This window comes from Prionailurus viverrinus, chromosome C1, assembly GCF_022837055.1.
Source record: "Prionailurus viverrinus isolate Anna chromosome C1, UM_Priviv_1.0, whole genome shotgun sequence".
Taxonomy (NCBI): Eukaryota; Metazoa; Chordata; class Mammalia; order Carnivora; family Felidae; genus Prionailurus; species Prionailurus viverrinus.
The window spans coordinates 194,061,642-194,081,088 of NC_062568.1; the positions used below are offsets into that span (position 1 = coordinate 194,061,642).

At 42.6% G+C, this 19,447-nt stretch overlaps 1 protein-coding gene across 6 annotated transcripts in view; it reads right to left on the reverse strand.

Annotated features, from left to right (window-relative positions):
• Window positions 1–19,447, reverse strand: part of WDTC1 (WD and tetratricopeptide repeats 1) — a 66,280-nt gene that overhangs the window by 11,341 nt on the left and 35,492 nt on the right. For 4 of the 6 annotated variants that reach the window (XM_047868930.1, XM_047868934.1, XM_047868933.1 and 1 more), the window contains exons 4-11: window positions 13,287–13,349; window positions 9,213–9,259; window positions 8,702–8,813; window positions 5,807–5,994; window positions 3,219–3,401; window positions 2,184–2,278; window positions 1,659–1,774; window positions 126–201 (exon numbers count right to left, since the gene is read on the reverse strand). In XM_047868930.1, coding sequence (XP_047724886.1) covers window positions 126–201; window positions 1,659–1,774; window positions 2,184–2,278; window positions 3,219–3,401; window positions 5,807–5,994; window positions 8,702–8,813; window positions 9,213–9,259; window positions 13,287–13,349 — 880 coding nt within the window. The remainder of the gene's footprint in view (window positions 1–125; window positions 202–1,658; window positions 1,775–2,183; window positions 2,279–3,218; window positions 3,402–5,806; window positions 5,995–8,701; window positions 8,814–9,212; window positions 9,260–13,286; window positions 13,350–19,447) is intronic. The other 2 variants (XM_047868932.1, XM_047868931.1) reach the window with 1 other exon arrangement.

The following is a 19,447-nucleotide window of genomic DNA, read 5'->3' on the forward strand; positions in this document are numbered from 1 at the left end:
CTTTCACAGAAACTACTCCTTTTGGAGGATCACAGCCACAGCACAAGGGAAGGGGCAGCCTCCGCAGAAGTGGCACACATTCAAGCTCCCCAGCAGAGATACCCCTAACCCAAGGGAGAACTTACCCCCTGAGGAGTGGCATTTTCTAGGCAAGAGGAAGGTGTATGGCCGTTGCTTGTAAGTCAGGTCAAACAAATAGACCTAGAGTGGAAGGGTTAAGAAAAGAGATGGTGGCTGTGAGGTAAGAATGTGGCTGGACCAAAGCAAGGCTTTGGGGGTTGGTGGCTCTTAGGAATATAGTAAGTATTGAGCACGGAACCATCAAGCAAGGCCTGGAGGGGTTCCTATGGGGCAAACCTCAGGCAGGAAAATTCTCCTGGTTCCTGGCCTGTAGGGTGGACTGCTTAAAACACTGTCATTAATTAGAATCACATGTTTAAGTTGGAAAGGTTCTCAGAAGTCACAAAGCCAAAGATCTCATTTTACACATGGGAAAACTGAAGTCTCAGAGAAGGGAAGCCATTTGCCCAAAGTAACACTGCTACTTACTTCTCTCAATAAACATTATCTATATTATCTAATGTTTAGTGAATTCTTACTTTACTTTAGGAGCTCTGCTAAGTGTTTTATATGACTTACCTCATTTCATCCTAGAAACAACCCCCTAAAGAGGTACTATTATTTTTTTAAGTGTGTTTATTTTTTTTAGTGATCTCTACACTCAACATGAGACTTGAACTCATGACCCTGAGGATCAAGAGTCACGTGCTCTTCCCACTGAGCCAGCCAGGCGCCCTAAGAAGTACTATTATTATCACCCCCTTTATAGATGAAGAAATACGGGCTCCGAGTTTATTTACCCAGGGCCATAAAAGCAGTAAGTGGCATAGTCAGGACATAAAACCAAGTCTGTCTGGCTCCAAACCACTCTGCTAGATGCCTCCCTACTCATCCTTATGCTACCTTTAGGCCAGGTGATGGCTCAGCAGTCTGAAGTCAGAGCCGTATTCTGAGCTCAGATGCTCGTCTATTCTCCATCCCATTCCTCTTGTACATAATCCACCTTGCCTTGTAATGTCATTAGCTGGTTCACGTGCTATGTCTGCCTTGTCAACTTGGGATGGATCATATTTCACATTTGTCTCCTTCATGTTTATAATAATGCCGGTCTCAGAGTAAGTGCTCAGTGAGTATTTGTAGAATAAGTGGATTTATGCAAGGCTTACTAAATATCCTGATTGAGAACATGCAAATAGAGGGTTTAGTAACCTGCCATTATCAAAAAACACTCCTAAAGCTGGCCTTAAACCACAGCCTGGCTGCATGCTCTCAGCCCCAGGGTTTCCTCCTAGGAAAATAGAGGATGAGGAAACTGAGGCTCAGAAAAATGAAGAGACTTGTTCAAAGTCATAGCACACAGAAGGCCAGCATTTGAAGATGGGTCTGTCAGTTCTAAAGCTATGCTCAAGAAAAAGACAAAGCCAGGGCACCTCCTGGGAATTCCAATGATGCCACGCTGCTCCTATATTTCACTGTAAAGCCATTTACCATAAGGTAGGTGCTTCTTGTCTGCCTCATGGCAGTGGAAGTGAGGTACAAGCCCTGGATGCTGAATTTGGGTTGGTGGGGGCAGAGCCAGCTTGGGCAGCCACACATACCTGCTCCCCTCCCATATTGACCAGCAGCTCTGTGCCATTGGGGCTGAAGGTCACATAGGTGGCAACCAGCACTCTCAGACGGTTGTTGTAATCAGGCAGCTTCACTGGCAGGTGACCTGTGGGAAAAGCTCAGTTACCCCAATGTGAGACTCCTTGTTTCCCCCAAGAGGAGCAGGGAGTTGTGTGAGGCCAACATGTCAATAACGATAGCAATTATCTTCATCATAAAAGCAGCTACATGTGTTGAGCATTTACTATATGCACTAGGCCAACTACTTTATATACTTGATCTCATTTAATCATTATGACCCCATTCTATGGAAAAGAAATGAAGACTCATCAAGGGTAAGTAATTTGCCAAAGGTCACAGGATGGCTGGTAAATGGCAGTCAGGATTAAAGCCTGAATCTGCCTTACTCTAAAACCCATGCTCTTGACCACCATGCCATGTTGTCTCTTTGCACCACCCCAGAAAGAGTCAGCACCCGGCCAAGAACTCGGGGCCAGAGCTGGGCTGAGCCCTACCTGCCACGTAATACTGGGCTGCGCCATCCGGAAGGGGCTTCTGTCGGTCACAGAAGGTGTGGACACCTGCTGAAGGGCTCTGCTTCATGCTCTTCCTGGTGGGAAGACAAACCATATAGGTTATAAGCCCTAGGCATACCCCTGGCTAGACCAGACCATACTCCCTACAGGAAAACCTAAATTTGTATCACTGAAAGGAGGTACCCTTAGCTTCCTTACCTCAGCAACCCTAAAGGTCCATCAGCTAGATAGCCATGCACACATACACAGTGCTTTACAAGTAGGTCCTGTCCATTGTCTTGGTCCTCATGACCACCCTGTCATCCTCATTTTATAGATAAGGAAGCTAAGGTTTAAGTCCCGCTCCAAGTCAGGTAGTGTGTGAGGAGCAGCAGTGGTTGCCCAAACCCACAAATGAAAGTAAAGCAGGCCAGATGTCCCTGCCCCTGTCCCAGAAGTCCATTGAAAACCCACGCTGGTGGAGCTGTTTCAGGTCTGGGACTTCTGTGGAGGTTCGGGGTATATTCTACTTTTGTTTTAAAAAAAAAAAAAAAGAATAAAATTACATGTGCAAAAAAGAAATTACATGTACAAGATTATAACTCTGTACAAATACTCATAGTAAAAGAACAAGCAGAAAATATACACAGTGATTTCTTTTAGGTAGTGGATCATTTGTAGTTTATTATACTTTCCATATTTTCCAAAACAAGCATGGATTAAATTTTTTTTTAATCACAAAATTTAAGGGGCACCTGGTGGCTCAGTCAGTTAAGCATCTGACTTCAGCTCAGGTCATGATCTCACGGTTTGTGAGTTCGAGCCCCTGAGTTGGGCTCTCTGCTGTCAGCCCAGAGCCCGCTTCAGATCCTCTGCCCCCCACCCCTCCTCCCGCACTCTCTCTCTCAAAAATAAACATTAAAAAAAATAACAGAATTTTAAAAACCCACTTCAAAAAAGAAGAGGTCATGGCAATGAGGGACAGGGGCAGCAAGTTCCCAGGGACTTGCCCACAGGAGGCTGAACTATTCATACCTGTGGTTATGGATCATGCGAATGTCATAGAGCCTCACAAAAGGCCCACTGGCCCCTACTGCCAGGCAGTTGTTGTCCTGGGGGTTGACGGTGAGGCACTTGGCCTCCACCAGCTGGCCACAGTACTCTGTCAGGTCAATCAGCACCTCCGAGTGTTTGCTGTTCTCCCGAAGGTCATACTGGCTGTGAGAGAGGACAGTGTTAGGGGATGGGGATTGGGTCCTCCTGTGAGGCAGGGGAGAAGCCAAGGCTTTGTTATACAAAGGAACTGGGAAGGGCTTTGACCTGTTCATAAATAATAAGAATGTAAAAAAACCACCCCATTTCCTGAATGCTCACTGTGTGCCAGGCACCTGAAATAGGCTTCTCACACAATCTGTTTTATTTTTCATATAACTACTTAAGGTGAATACTACTGTTTTTTTTTTTTTTTACAGAGATCAGTGATATTGCCATTAAGTACTATTTCTACTGATTCTAACATTGAGAAAATGATTTGTGTCTTGTGTCCCTAAGTGTTGTACATGGATTATCTAACTAAATCCTCACACCAGCCCCAGGTATCGTTAGAACGCTGAGGCTAAAGGCAAGTAAAGAACCTGTCTGGGGTGACACAGCTTCCAGTGTGAAGCTGGAATAGTGCGGAACTGGAAAGACAGCCTTTAACCACTTGGCTTTGCTCCTTAACTCCAACTTTTAATCTAATTTCTTGCAGGAGACAGAAGTACGGAGGTGATATAAAAGAGAATCTACAGGTCGTCAAGAGTTATCTAGAAACACTAAGCGCCAAGACAAGCCTGAGTCCCACTCAGGTAGTAAATGTCATGCCAGACATCCCTGGCAGTAGCACACCCTTCGAAGCAGTCTGGGGGACTGTTGTGCTGCCACTCCACAGGCACAGAGAATGAGGAGGGTGTCCCCATGTGGTCACCCACTTCTTGCCCAGATATCGGCAATGATCTCCACCCTGTCTGCCTCACCTTTCTAAGCCGTCCTCACCAGACTGCTCTTCCTAGAATACTGTCTTTGTTCCATCAGTCTCCTGCTCAAAAACGTGCACAAATTCCTCAATATTTTTAGCATGAGCTTACTGTTAATTTACTTTTACCAAACTCCTCAGTCTGGTTCCCAAGACCTGACTGCCACTAAACTCGTTCCTCAGTTTTCTAACTGCCTCACTTACGATGACAGACAGAACTCTCTATCCCCCATGTGGCACATTTACCCCCTCCTTCACAAACTGTTCAAGCTGGAGACTCCACTCTGCTTTTCCTTGCCCATCCAAATCCTGTCTATCCTGGAAGGCCCAGCTTATGCTCACTGCTAGAACACCTTCCCTGACTGTGCCTGTGTCTAACTGCTTAGGCTCCAATCCTACCTAGATGCTTGGCCTCTACCTGCTGCCCTGGCACAGTCTGGTTAGGTAAGGTCAATAAGAGTAACACAGAGTTTTACCTGTCACCGACCAAGTGCTTTCTGTCTTCCAAGTACCATCCAAGGTTTCACAGGCACTATCTCATTTTGAGGCTCAGGCCAACAAGGGAGATATTATGATAATTCTCATTTTACAGGTGAAGAAACTAAAGTTCAGGAGTAAAGTTACTTGCCCCAAACACTGAGTGACAGAGGTAGGACTTGATTCCAGGTCTGTCTGACATCAGTGCCCTGCTTCTAACTGCTGTTTTATAGTTCGTGCATGACTTAGATATCTCTCCTCCTTTGTAACAGGGAAGAGCGAATCCTATAAGATCTCAAAGGAGGCATTAAAGCAGGTTGGGGAGATAAGGTCACCTCTGAAGAAAGGAGTTAAAGAGCAATGAGACCATTTTAGGATGAAGAAAACTAGAGCAAAGATATGACAATCCAGGCCAACGGAGAAGGGGAAAGTCCGCTTTCCCATTTCTGACTGACTATTCCCTTCCCACACATATGCCCACTGATCAATTGTTCGAGAGAAATGTATCAAGCACCACTATGTGCTGGGCACTGTGCTGGGCTCTAGGGACACAACTAGGAACAAGGTAGAGATGGAGGTGCTCTGACAGTTCACTATTCAGTGAGTGATACAGACAAAAAGGTAAACCAAGAAGAAAATAAAATAAAAGAACTACAGAGGGTGATTACAGTTACAGAGGATACAATTAGGGTGCTGAGACAGAATGATGGGGGGGTGTACTTTGGACGGGATAGTCAGAGAAGGTGCTTATGAAGAGGTGATTCTTGAGCTGATCTTAGGGTAAGAAAGGGTCAAGCATGGAAAGAACTGGGGACAGAGAAAACCAGGCGGAGCAAATAGCAGGAGTGAAAGCCCAGAGGAGGCCGACATTATGCACTGGTGAGAGCAGGCTGACAGGCCCGGATGTAGTGCAGGAGAGGGTGAAGAGTGGGGAAACCGAGAGCAGACAAACAAATGTTCCTAGCTGTATGTCCCAGACAAGTGCCCTGGGCAGACAAATGAGGCTGGAACTCTGCTGGAGGGAAGGAGCCAGGCCTGTGGAAGGAAGCAATATGGGAAGATGGGGCGGGGGAGCCAACATGCAGTGGGAGCAGGGGAGGCGCAGACCCCACTTGATGCCTCAGGCCCTTACCGGATAAGCCCATCTTCAGCAGCACTCCAGAATGTGTTGGGCCACATGGGCGCTGTGGCGATGCGTTTCACCCGGTTTGTGTGGTCTCCAAACATGTGGATTGTTTCCTTTACCGTCAGGTCGTGGACATGCACTTTGGAGTCGGCTGCCCCCGTGATTAAGATGCGGTCCCCAGCATGAGGCAGGAACTGCTCCAGAGAGATTGAAGAAGAGATTAGCAGGCAGTGGGGGTAGGGTTGGCCACGGAAGAAGACTAGCATGGATGTTAGCACCCTCTTTCCTTCTCCATATCAGGCAGGAAATGAACTCATCCAAGGCAGTCCACTAAGAAAACTTTGGATCTCAAGCATCAGCCCATAGGCCTAAAGGTCAAAGTTGGGACATACGCCTTTACTTTGCCGGAGTGGTCCTGACTTGTGCCAAACCGGACTACCTAAGAAATCTTCCTCTGATTCTTCCCCAGATAAGGGTTGAGTGGATGATAATCATAGTTGCTACCATTTACTAAGCATTTACCATCTGGCTGCCATCTGGGTAGGTATCTTATCTTATTGATACTTAAAATAAAAATTGAGGTTCAGCAGGATTGTGTTCAAACTCAAGTCTGACTCCCAAATGCATACTGCCTCATGAGGACTGTTTGATAGCCTGAGGATTACCTAATATATTAGTCTTAAGGTGAAAAGGACTTCCAGTGTTTTAAGGAGAAAGTAGTATTTTAAATTGGTTCAAATATTTCTGGAGAACACTCTGGCAATAGGTAACAAAGTAAAAACTACTTCTATCTTTTGACCCCAAACTTCCACTTCTGAGAAATAATTTTATTAGAAAAAAGAGACCTGTGCAGAAATGCTCAGAGCAGCACTCTTCATAATAGCAAATACTAGAAATGGCTCAAATGTTGACCCTTGGGGAAGGGCTGAGCATCAGGAAGAAACATCTCCCTACAGTTATCATAAAGAATGAGAATCCCACCATTCTGACGAAATTCAGAAAATATTCCAGATGACATATGGTAAGAAGAAAACAGCCATAAACATAGCTTTGAACAGTAATTTTTAAAAGCATGTCATTCTATCACCTAGCTTTGAGGAAGAAAAATATTTAGTTGACTTTTTCTCTTTCTTGAGTTCAAAAGATTTAATTACCTTTTTTCTTAATTGAAAAGTTTCTCCCAATCCACAACAAGGCTGAATGGGTGCTGGGGGTGGGGCATTAGTCCGCATTTAAACAGCTCAAGTCCTACTGGACTTAAATGTGCACAAAAGAGCAATAATTCATTTTCTACATACCATTCTCTATTGGATCACCAGGACAAGGGATAGATGAAACAAATGAAATTTGATCATTTTTAGGGGCAACCAGCAGTCTTTAATCCTGTCTGAAGACAGAATATACTTCATGCACAACAGTAATAAATAGGCGAGCCCTTGAGGGCTACTGCCACACTCACCACACTCTGTAGTTGCCACCAGGGGGAGCTTGAGGGCTAAATAAATATCTGTGGAATGTTACTATCTGAAGAGAGAAGAATCCTTTTCTACACTTTCACACAAGAGGAGGCTGAGGGTCTGTAAATGTAAATGCCTTGCCCCAAATCATACTATTAGGAAGTTACAAGACCATTGTCAAATTCTGGTTTCTGAACTCAACGTTTTGTGCTCTATAATGCCAAAGTGATGGCTTAGGTCCCTTTCCCAGATCCCACCCCAAAGATTCAGATTGGACCTAACACTTTTCATGGGGCAGAAACCATCTGTTTGCCATGCAAGAGGTGAAGAGGCATTGTTCTGTCTCTAAAATTGCAGAAGATCATCTAGGATTGGTCCCTGGAGCAGGAGGCGAAAATCAGCTTGGGAAGGAGGCAGGGTTTAGGGAAGTAAGTAGGTTCTTGGCTCTCAAATCTACCTTCTTCATGTATCTTGTAATTCTTCTTGATATTAATTAGGAAAATATTTCTTAGATTAGTGAGGCTTTATAAAGGACAGTCTCACTCTCACGTACATCCATTATAGAATTACAGGGCTGGAAAGGTCCTTAAAGGTCATTTCCTCCAAACTTCAACCTGGCAAATAAAGTTCCCAGTGTCGAGAGTACCTCAGTGCTAGGACACTTGCTATAGTCTCAAAGGGCCTATTCTACCTTCTCCAAATTGCTCTAAGCATTACACAGTTCTTTACTTCATGAGGTCCACATTTGCTTCTATGGACTCGGAGCCACTAATACCAAGTCTGTTGCCTGGGACCAGAAGGCACAAAGTTTCATGTCACTTCCATTTCGAGGACTTCAGAGGCCTGAAGACACTTGTAAGTCCCCTTCCCACCTTTCCTCAGCTCAACTCCCTTCCACCAACAAATCAGCAGCTCAAACACAGAACAGCTAAAACACCTGTGGCCAGGTGCCTTTTTACAAATCATCTTATTGAACTATAATATCAAGCCTGTGGATTGCTGCTTCCCTTTTAAAATTAAATGATTTATTTACTCATTTATTCATGGGTCCAGGGGATTTTCCTAAGCTACTTCCTATTTACAGATGAGTAAAGAGGTTCAGAGAGGTCAGGTGACTTGCCTAGGTCACACAGCTTCCAAGAGGCAGATCAGGGAGTCAAACACAGGTCTCCCTGCTATCTAAGTTCATGGTTGGAACCATACCACCCACCATCACCACTCAAATAAATATAAACATCATTTCATCTAGAGCTGGCCTAGATGCTATAAGTGAGGAAGCAGAACACGGAAAAGAGATGGGGTTTCAGGAATCACCATCAGATACTCAGATCACAAAGGTGTCTGCGACCCCAGGGAGTACATGGAACACATATGTGCAGATACAACCATGCACACAGACCAGTCATGCATGCCTTTCACTCGCTCTGTGCCTTATCCTGCTCACCTTGACAGAGAAGATATTTGCAGTGTGTCCTGTGTGCATGGAGAGCAGCTTCTTGTGGTGCAGCGGGTCCCACACAATTGTGTGCTGGTCATCGGAACCAGAGGCCAGCAAGCTGCAAGCAGAATAAGGGGTTCTACCTCTCCCCTTCCGGCCCCGCCCCCCCAAACCCCACGTTCCCCACTGATAGGGAGTGAGGCCACACAGAGCGTGAGGAACAGGAGATGTCACAGAATTCAAGCATATGTTGTAAACATCAGTTGATTCTCTTCTACTTTGTCCTAAAGATTTCTCATTATTCCTTAAACACATTAGATTATCAAAAACACAGGGTTTGGATGGTCATCCAATTTATTGTTCAACAGTGCGTTGATAGTGGTGGACTAAACTTCACTGCACAGAAACGAGCAGTAGTCTCTTTTCCCTAGATCTACCAAGAAGGAGGAAAGTCCCCTCTCCCAGCCTCTCCACTCCCCTCTCCAGCACCCTCTTCGGTACTCTAGTTCATACTCACTCTCCTTTCTCGTTCCACTCCAGACAGTTGACACACCCTGAGTGACCCTGGGGAGTAAATGGAAAGGGACAAGAAGACAGCCAGTTAGAGGTTCTCTTGGGGAACTCAATACTGAGAGGTGGAACTGAACAGGTGAACCAGCCTTTCCATCATCAGTGTTTTCCAGGTGCATGTGAGTGACCAGAATTGAATTAAACTGCCTGGTATCTTACAATATATAAAGTACTTTAATATTATGATCTCACTTGATACTGAACAACTGAGCCCTAAAGGGCAGGTTTCATTGATCCTATTTTGCAGAAAAGTAAACTGAAGTTCAGATGAAAGTAAGTAGTAGAAGTGAGATCCAAACAAATTTCTGCTCCTACCACTGTCCCTTCAAGGGACATCCCCTCAGCCACAGAAAATTTGCCCAGGAATATCTAACCCAAAGGAAGCCAATTAACTAGAAAGTTGATCTTTCATTCACTTGGCATATACTTAATTTATCAAGCACCCATTGCATACCAGGTGCCGTTCGGACACTGGGGATACAGCAGTATACAAAACAAAGTCCCCGATCTTCTGGAGCTTACTTCAAGTAGGTAGAGCCTGGTATAGTAAGGTTAACTGGGCCAGAGTCTTGAGCTTGGGGATGTGAAATGAGAAACATGGAGAGAGTGAGGCAGTTATCAGTAGACACTGAGGTTGAAAGCATGCACAGAGAGAAACCATGGTAAAGCTAGAGCTATGAGGAAACAGAATCCATGAAAAGCAGAAGGTATAAAGTGGCAGAACCAAGTCTTACATGGGGGAAGGAAAGAACAAGTCACTAGGCATTCCTATATACTGGTTTCTGTTCTCTCATCCTCCTTCATTCCTAATGATACCTAGATTTTCATTTATTTATCTCTATGTTCCAAATTAGACCATGGGTTTCAGCAAGTGTAAATCCATTGTCCTTGACACACTGATAGGTTTAGGAACTTAGGCATAAGCCAAATTGGACGTGGCATTTACTTGGGCACAGGGATTGGCTCAGAAATAAGCCTGTGACCCCAATCAGATGCAGGGGGCACAGTGGCTGGGAGGCTTCCTGAAAAGGAGTTTTCTCATTCTCAGGAGACAGTCTATGAAAGAGATACCTTTCTTCTTTCAGATTTTGGGTATACCAATGTGACACTAGGAATTGCCACCACAAGGGAAGCCAGCCTGAGAGTGAGGTCAATACACAGAGGAGTGACCAATACTAATGCCTACTCTACTTATGGACTTCCAGTTAAGCGAGACAATCAGTTCTTTACTGTTTAAGGTCATTTGACTTGGGCTGTTACTTGTGGCCCAAAACATGCTGATAAACTCCCAACTCATTCTTCAGGTCTCAGTTTATAGGCACTTTCTTCAAGGTGCTTTTCCTATCCTGTAAATTTGGGAAGGAGGCATACCCTTCCTGTGGGCTCCTACTGTCACGCTGGATTATGACTCTGTGTTGACATGGTAGTCTGCTTCACCAGACTGAGCCCCGAGAAAGCAGGCTTTGTGTCTTATATTCACTGCATCCTCAAGGTCAGATACAGAGCCCGGCATATATCAGTTGCCTGAATGAACAAATGAGTCCAGTGAGACTAGTGGGAAGAATCGAGAGATATGAACAAATCTAATTCCCCAACTGTCTAGTTAGAACGGCTTTTCCTCTGCCTTCTCCTTCCCTCTTACCCTTTGTCCTATAAAGATTCTTAGCTAGGTTGAACCACATTTCTTTCCAGGTTCTGCACTTAACGTGCATTCACTCTGTTCAGACTTGTCAGACTACTTGTTGACCTGAGCCTCTCACTCTCCCATGGCACTTGGTTGAAACCCCACGCATGGCTCTGATCACTCTTTTAGGGTCAGAATCATTTCTGTCCTCAGCTTTTTCATTTTCTCACCAGGATGTAAATTACTTGTGCCTGGGCCGGGGTGGTGGTGGTGAGGGGGTGGTGGTGGTGAGGGCGGGGGTGTCACATCTATAGCTTGCAATCTCCCTTGCAATACCAAGAGCTTTGAATGACTGCCACTTACTGAGAGCTTACAAAGGGCTGGACACAGTGCTAAGTACTTGTGGTAGCCAGAAAAATGGCCCCCAGAGGTCTGTGTCCTGATCCTCTGCAACCTATGAATATGTGATGTTTGGTGGCCAAGGAGACTTTGCAGATGTGATTAAGGTTAAGGTCCTTGAGATAGGGAGAGTATTCTAGATTATCCAGGTGGTCCCATTATGATCATGTAAGTTCTTAAAATCACAGAACCTTTCCTGGCTGCAGAGAACTAGAGAGATGTAGGTGTGAAAGGGATTTGTCTTGTTATTGCTGGCTTTGAAGATGGAAGAAGGGGATTACGGGTCAAGAAATGCAGTAGCCTCTAGAAGTTGGGAATTGCAAAGAAACGAATTCTACCCTACAGCCTCCAGGAGGAACACAGCCCTGTCCAGATCTTGCTTTTAGCTTGGTGAAACCCAGGTCAGACTTCTGATCCACAGAACTGTGAGATAATAAATTTGTGTCTTTTTGAGCCATTAAGTCTGTGGTAACTTGTTATGGCAGCAATAGGACACTAATCCAGCACTCTGTATCTGTTGTCTTGTTTAAGAAACAGGTATCACTACTCATTTCACATATAAGAAAGACAGCACTGAGAGAGATTCGGTAACCTGCTGTGATACTGTAATTTATAATAAGAAATATGTAATTGGTCTTCTTCCCATATCTGAACCCCTAAAGACCTTGGAATTTCCTAAGTGGTAAGAGTGAAAAAGATGTCTTGATATCCGTAACAAACCCCTTTCAACAACACCTGAGTTTATTTAATGAAGTGATTTTTGGAAAGCGCCTAAGGATGGGGTCAAGTTGCTAAAGGAACCAACCATATGACTGGAGGTCGTTAGAACTTTCAGTCCCACCCTCCTGACCTCTGGGGAGGGGAAAGGGGCTGGAGGTTGAATAGTTCACCAATAGCCAATGATTTAGTCAATTGTGCCTATCTATTGAAGCCTCCACAAAAACCCAAAAGAAGAGGTTCAGAGAGCTTATGCATTAGGAAACATGTGGAGATTTGGGCGAGAGCAGTACACTCCAAGAGGGCATGGAAGCTCTGTGCCCCTTCCTACATACTGTTTAGGTATCTCTTCTATCTGGGCTGTTCCTGAACTACATTCTTTTAGAATAAATGGGTAGTCTAGTAAGTAAAATATGTTTGAGTTCTGTGAGCCATTCTAGCAAATTAATCAAATCCAAGGAAGAGGTTGTTGGACCCTCCAATCTACAGATGGTTGGTCAGAAGCACAGGTGACAACATGGACTTGTGATTGGTGTCTGAAGTGGGGGGTGTAGGGGGTGGCAGGGCAGTCATAGGACTAAACCCTTAGCCTGTACAATGTAATGCTGTCTCCAGATTGATAGTGTCAGAATTGAGTTAAATTGTAGGGCACCCATTAGGTGTTGGAGAATTGCTTAGTGTGTAAAAATAAACAAAACCCCGCACATATTGGACCTGCCAAGTGTGGCACCGCTAACAGTGGTGACATGAAGCAGGATTTTAACTTGAGAGCCTGAGCTCTTACGTATTGTCTGAGAAAATGGATGAATGCTTCTAGAATTATTGTCTTGTCTGCAAATCAGTAATCCATCCAAAGTATGGAAGACAGACGCCACAGTAGACAAATATGATACTTATGACTAATTTTCACATGGTAGAAGCTAGTTTAGAGGTAGGTAAGTTGAAGAGAGTATAGAGAAAAAGCTCAAACCAGATTCTAACAAAAATAAAAAGTAACTATTGACAAAAAATATTAATAAAGAGCTTTATAAGTTAGAACACATGTTTGGGAAGCTACTTAATAGGGAGCAGAGTAAGGGGGGGTTACTTTGGCCTTGATAACTAAAACTGGCTTAGATATTGGGCCACAATCTATAATTACATTGTAAAATACAATGGAAGGAAATATGCCTATGATCTATCAGAATTAAAAAGTGGGTAAAAAATGAAGAGAGAAAACCTTAAACTTTTAAGAAACTGGGAGCAAGGATGTTTAGAGATGACTCCTAGAGAGGAACAGACCTTTGTGTGCCTCCCTGGACCCTTGGAAATACTGCTGTTTAGTAAGCTTTGCACACTGGGGACCTAGAGGAAACAGAAAGTGCACAGAGATAGAACCTGTAATAAAACTTTTAAATCTCACTTAAGTTCCAACCTTTTAGATCCTGCTTAACTTCGTTAAATATTGATTACAATTACTATTTGTTGTAAGTCCCTATAATTTGCTGAGTAGCATGGTGTATAAGAGGAGGAGGAGGAGGCAGGAAGAAGTATTTTATCACTGACACTGCTCAGAATTTTAGGTGCATAATGATGATAAAAAGCAAATGGACTTTTAGTGGGTTTTATTACTGCTTTAAAATTCTTTACAAACTATGTACCCCTTATAGCCTGCATTGCAGTCCCCACCTTGGTATGCCACTACTAGGTAGAATGCTAGTTAGTAGTATACACAATCTCATTATTACTCCCTTTTCACAGGTAAGACCAAGTCTCAGAGATAACTTACCCAGGGTTGCACAAATTATAAATACCAAAGCCCAGATGGGAACCCAGGTCAATATAACTCCAAAGTATTTCTCTATGCTGGACTACCTCAGATACCATGTGTATTACTTCCTGTATTAAGAAGAGATCTCGGGGCACCCGGGTGGCTCAGTCAGTTGAGTGTCTGACTCTTGATGTTGGCTCAAGTCATGATCCCAGGTTCGTGGGATCAAGCCTCGTGTCAGGCTCCGCTCTGAAGTGTGGAGCCTGCTTGGGATTCTCCTGCATTCTCCCTCTGCCCCTCCCCACTGCTTGTGCTCTTTCTAAAATTAAAAAAAAAAAATCTCATTGCTACCATCACCTTAAAGACTGGCAGTTTCATGTAAAGTTAAGCTTATATTTACCCTATGACCTAGCAATTCCATTCCTAGGTAATCACTTGAAAGAAATTAAAACATTTGTCCACATAAAGACTGACATAAGAATATCCATAGATGCTTTAGTTTTGAAAGCTCCAGAGGCAGCTGGCTGGCTCTGTCAGTAGAGCGTGTGACTCTTGATCTCAGAGCTGTGAGTTCAAACCCCACATTGAGTGTAGAGATTACTTAAATTACTTAAAAAAAAAAAAGATGTTATTATTTTTTTAAAAAAATCTCAAAATTTAAAAAACAAAGGCTCCAAACTGGAAATAACCCAAATGGTCATCAACAGGAAAATGGATAAATAAAATGTAGTCTATCCACACAATGGAGTACTACTCAGCAATAAAAAGGAACGGACCGCAGATACATGCAACAACATGGATGAAACTCAAAAACCATTATGCTAAGCAAGAGAAGCCAAACACATACAAAAATATACTATCTAATTCCATTTACAGTAAGCCTCAGAATAAGCAAAACTAATCTTTGAAGACAAAAGCCACAAGGTGGTTGTTCTGAGGTAGGAGGGTTGACTGGAAAGGGTACTGTGAGAACTTTCTACCATGATGGTACTTTCTTTTTTTTTTTAATGTAATTTAAAAAAATGTTTATTTATATTTAAGAGAGAGAGACAGAGAGACAGAGCTGTCAGCACAGAGCTCGATATGGGGCTAGAACCCATGAACTGTGAGATCATGACCTGAGCCAAAGTTGGACTCTCAACTGACTGAGCAGAGCCACCCAGGTGCTCCAGTGATGGTATTTTCTAACTCGTTACAGATGGTTGTTACACAAGTGTCAAACTCATTTAACTCAATACTTGAGACCTATGCACTTTATTTTTGTGTAAAGCATACATCAATAAAGAGAGAAAAAAGGTAATAATAATAATAGCAATAGTAGCAGCTGATATATACTGAGCACTATCTCACCATGTACCAGGGACACTATTGTGCCCTTCATATATAATTTTAATTTTTACAACTGTCTTATGATGGAAACATCATTACTATTCTCATTTTTCAGAGGAGGAAAAGGTTAATACCCAACCCCATATTGTATAAATAGTGTAGCCAAACGATGAACCCATGTCTGACAGATTCCAGAACTCGGCTGTTAACCATGATGTTAGACTGCCTTTTTAAATTCTAAACTTTCTCTCCTAAAACTTAAATGCTTGCTATGTGCCTGCCAGTATTATACCGGGCTCAGAGAGACATAACTGAGTCAGACAGACGCGTCTCCTGTCCTCACAGAGCTGATGAGTTTTGTTTTCTCTTCCTTTACACTAAATATATAACATTAGCGTTTCCCCATGTTATTATAAACTCCTCATAAGCATCACTTCAAATGGCTATAGAATATTCCTCCAAAAGTTAAACTGTATTCACCTCTACCTTAGTGTTGTACATTTATGTTAGTTCCAAATTTGGTGAGTTGATGTATTTTAAAATTCCAGTGGGAAAAGAACATTTACAGGTGACTGGTCAGCCCAGAGTAGGCATAATGTCATGTTTTTTATTTTTATTTTTTGCATTTGGCTGGAAATATATAAAATCTGTGTTGTAATGCTAGATATAGCCCATGCTACTTAGGAGCCTGATGAGCAGTCGTGGTGTGGCAAAGTGTACTTAAATGGAAAACATTATTAATAAATACAAGTTAGTAGACAGCAATCTATCAAGATGTGGGATCCACAGGGGAAAAATAATAAAAGTCATTCTAGTCATTCAGTTCTAGAGGGAAAAAAATGGGACCCACCATACATGGGAATAATAAAAAAAAAGAGAGAGAAGCAAAGAGCTAGGAAGTCTGCAAATCAGTGTGTATACTGGTATAGCCAAAAGGACTAGGGAGCCTTTTGTCTAAATTTACTTTTTACAAGAAGCTGAGACTGGTTAGTGAGAATCAGAATTGTAAAGTGAAAGAGTTGTCTGGGTTCAACTCTGGCTTGACCTCTTCCTAGGTATATGGGGAGTCACTTAAGATTCCCAGAACCTCTGAGTTTTCATTTGGAGATGGGGATGATGATAATGTAAACCTGACAAGATCATTGTGAAAATCACGTGGTATAATACATGCACGCACACTTGGGTAAATGCTGGCTCCCATCCCTGGAACTAGTCCTCAGGTATATTCTCTCACCAATCTGTGTGTGTACCTTCCAGATGCTACTTTCAAAGACCCCTCCCACACAGCTAGGATACTCACATGGGTACACACCTTGAACAACTGGATTCTCTCCTATCTACTTACTTTTCCAAAAGGGTTTATTTCTGCAGCTATTAAGTTGCTACCCTAAACTATGACCAAACAGAAAATTCATTTATTCAATACCCATTACATATAGGGTACTGAGAGAGAAGGGAATAAACTGGAAGATAAACAAAAACAGGTCCATGTCATGGCAACATGAGACAAAGATCTACCATAATAAAGGAGAGAAATACCCCAAAACCTAGAAGAAGATAGGAGCATCAGGCTTTAGGAACAAGCTTAAAGGATTTTTGAGGATACCAGCTTGCACATCCACATGCAAAAGAATGAAGTTGGACCCCTACATCACATCATATACAAAAAATAACTCAAAATGGATCAAGGACCTACATATGAGATCTAAAAGTATGAAACTCTTAGAAGGAAACATGGGTATAAATCTTTGTGACTCTGGATTAAGCAATTATTTCTTTTCTTCCTTTTGTGTGTGTGTGTGTGTGTGTGTGTGTGTGTGTGTGTGTGTGCACGCGCGCGCTGTAAATGATGACTAATGGTTTCTTAAACATGACACCAAAAGCACAAGTGATAAAAGGGAAAAAAATAATTTGGGCTTCATTGAAATTAAAAACTTTTGTGTGTCAAAGTCACTATCAAAAAAGTGAAAAGAGGGGCGCCTGGGTGGCGCAGTCGGTTAAGCGTCCGACTTCAGCCAGGTCACGATCTCATGGTCCGTGAGTTCGAGCCCCGCGTCAGGCTCTGGGCTGATGGCTCAGAGTCTGGAGCTTGTTTCCGATTCTGTGTCTCCCTCTCTCTCTGCCCCTCCCCTGTTCATGCTCTGTCTCTCTCTGTCCCAAAAATAAATAAATGTTGAAAAAAAAATTTAAAAAAAAAAGTGAAAAGACAACCCCCAAATGGGAGAAAACATTTTAAATCACATATCTGATAAGGGTCCAGTATCCAGGATATATAAAGAATTTTTACAGCTCAACAATAAAAAGACAAAAAAAATTCAATTAAGAAATGGGCAAAGGATCTGAATAGACATTTCTCCAAATAAAATATTCAAATGGCCAATAAGCACATGAAAAGATGTTCAAAATCATTAGTCATTAGGGAAATGCAAATCAAACCACAATGAAATACCACATTACATCCAATAGGATGGTTATTACAAAAAAGACGGGTAAGTTTTGGTGAGGATATGAAGAAACCAGAATCCTCACACATTTCTGCTGGGAATGTAAAATGATGCTGCCACTTTGAGAGTTTGATAGTTCCTCAAACAATTAAACATAAAAATAAACAAAAACCGTATGATCCATGAGAAAACTAAAAATGTACACCCACACAAAATCTTGTACACAAATGTTCACAGCAGCATTATTCATAATAGACAAAAAGTGGAAACAACCAAAATGTCTACCAACTACGAATGCATAAACAAAATGTGGTATGTCCATATAATGGAAGGTTATTTGGCCATAAAAAGGAATGAAGTCCTGATTCATGCCACAACATGGAGGAATCTTGAAAACATCATGTTAAGTGAAAGAAGCCACATACACAAAAGCCATATATTGTATGATTCCATTTTTGTAAGATGTCCAGAATAAGAAAATCCACAGACGCAGAAAGTAGACTGATGGCTGCCAGGGATGTGGAATAACTGCTAATATGGGTAAAAGGTTTCCTTTGGGGGTGATAAAAATGTCTTGAATTTTATAGTGGTGATAGTTGCACAACTTTTTAAAAAAGTTTCTATTTACTTATTTTTGAGAGAGAGAGAGTGCACAGACAAGGGGCAGAGAGAGAGGGAGAAAGAGAGAATGCCAAGCAGGATCCACGCTGTCAGCACAAAGCCCAACGCGGGACTCTATCCCATGAACCCATGAGATTGTGACTTGAGCTAAAATCAAGAGTCTGACGCTTAACTGACTGAGCCACCTGGGTACCCCAATAGTTGCACAACTTTGCGAATATACTAAAAGAAAAAAAAACTCAATGAACTGTAACCTTCGATAAAATAAAAAATAAACTAAAAACAAGCCTACAAACAAGCTGCATTTGGCCCACAGGACATAATTTGCTAACCCCTGATCTAAAGTATATTCTTTGAAGGTGTCTGGGTGGCTCAGTTAAGCATCTGACTTGGGCTCAGGTCATGATCTCATGGTTTGTGAGTTCAAGCCCTGCATTGGGCTGTGCACTGACAGTGTAGACCCTGCTTCGGATCCTCTGTCTCCCTCTCCCTGCCCCTCCCCAGCTCGTGTGTGTGCTCTCTCTCCAAACTAAATAAACGTTAAAAGTAATAAAGGATATTCCTTGAAATCTCTCCCAAAGTCAGGTCTTACTTCCATCTTTTTCTTTGTGGGTAACTAATAAAGTTGGCATACAACTTACTTCTCAAAGACAACACTGTAAAAAAACTCTAACAAGTCTTTGTTAGAATAAGGTTATGTTATGAAACTTCCCTGGTCTCCTAACTATATTAAAAAAAAACCCAATCTAATTTGGTATGATTTGTTTCTAGTGAATTTATGCTCAAATTATGTAAGAAACAAAACAGAAACAGAAAAGCAATCAAGCCAGACCATGAAGGTGAGATACATGTTTGTAACTTATTTAAGGAAAATATTAAGAAAATTAATAAAGCAAGAAAATAAATCCACCAAGCCAAGAACTATTTGTTAAATCTATCATCTATCTATCTATCTATCTATCTATCTATCTATCTATCTATCTATCTATCTACCTATCTTTTTAAAGTAAGCTATATCCTCACCATGGGGCTTAACCTCACGACGCTGTGATCAAGAGTCACACATTCTACCAACTAAGCCAGCCAGGTGCTGCTAAGCCCTTTTAAAAAAGTAGACACACGAGGCACCTGGGTGGCTCAGGTGGCTGAGCGTCCGACTTTGGCTCAGGTCATGATCTTGCGGTTTGTGAGTTTGAGCCCCCATCAGGCTCGCTGGTGTCAGTGCGGAGCCTGCTTCAGATCCTCTGTCCCCTCCCTCCCCCCTTCCCTGCTTGCGCGCTCTCAAAAAAAAAAAAAAA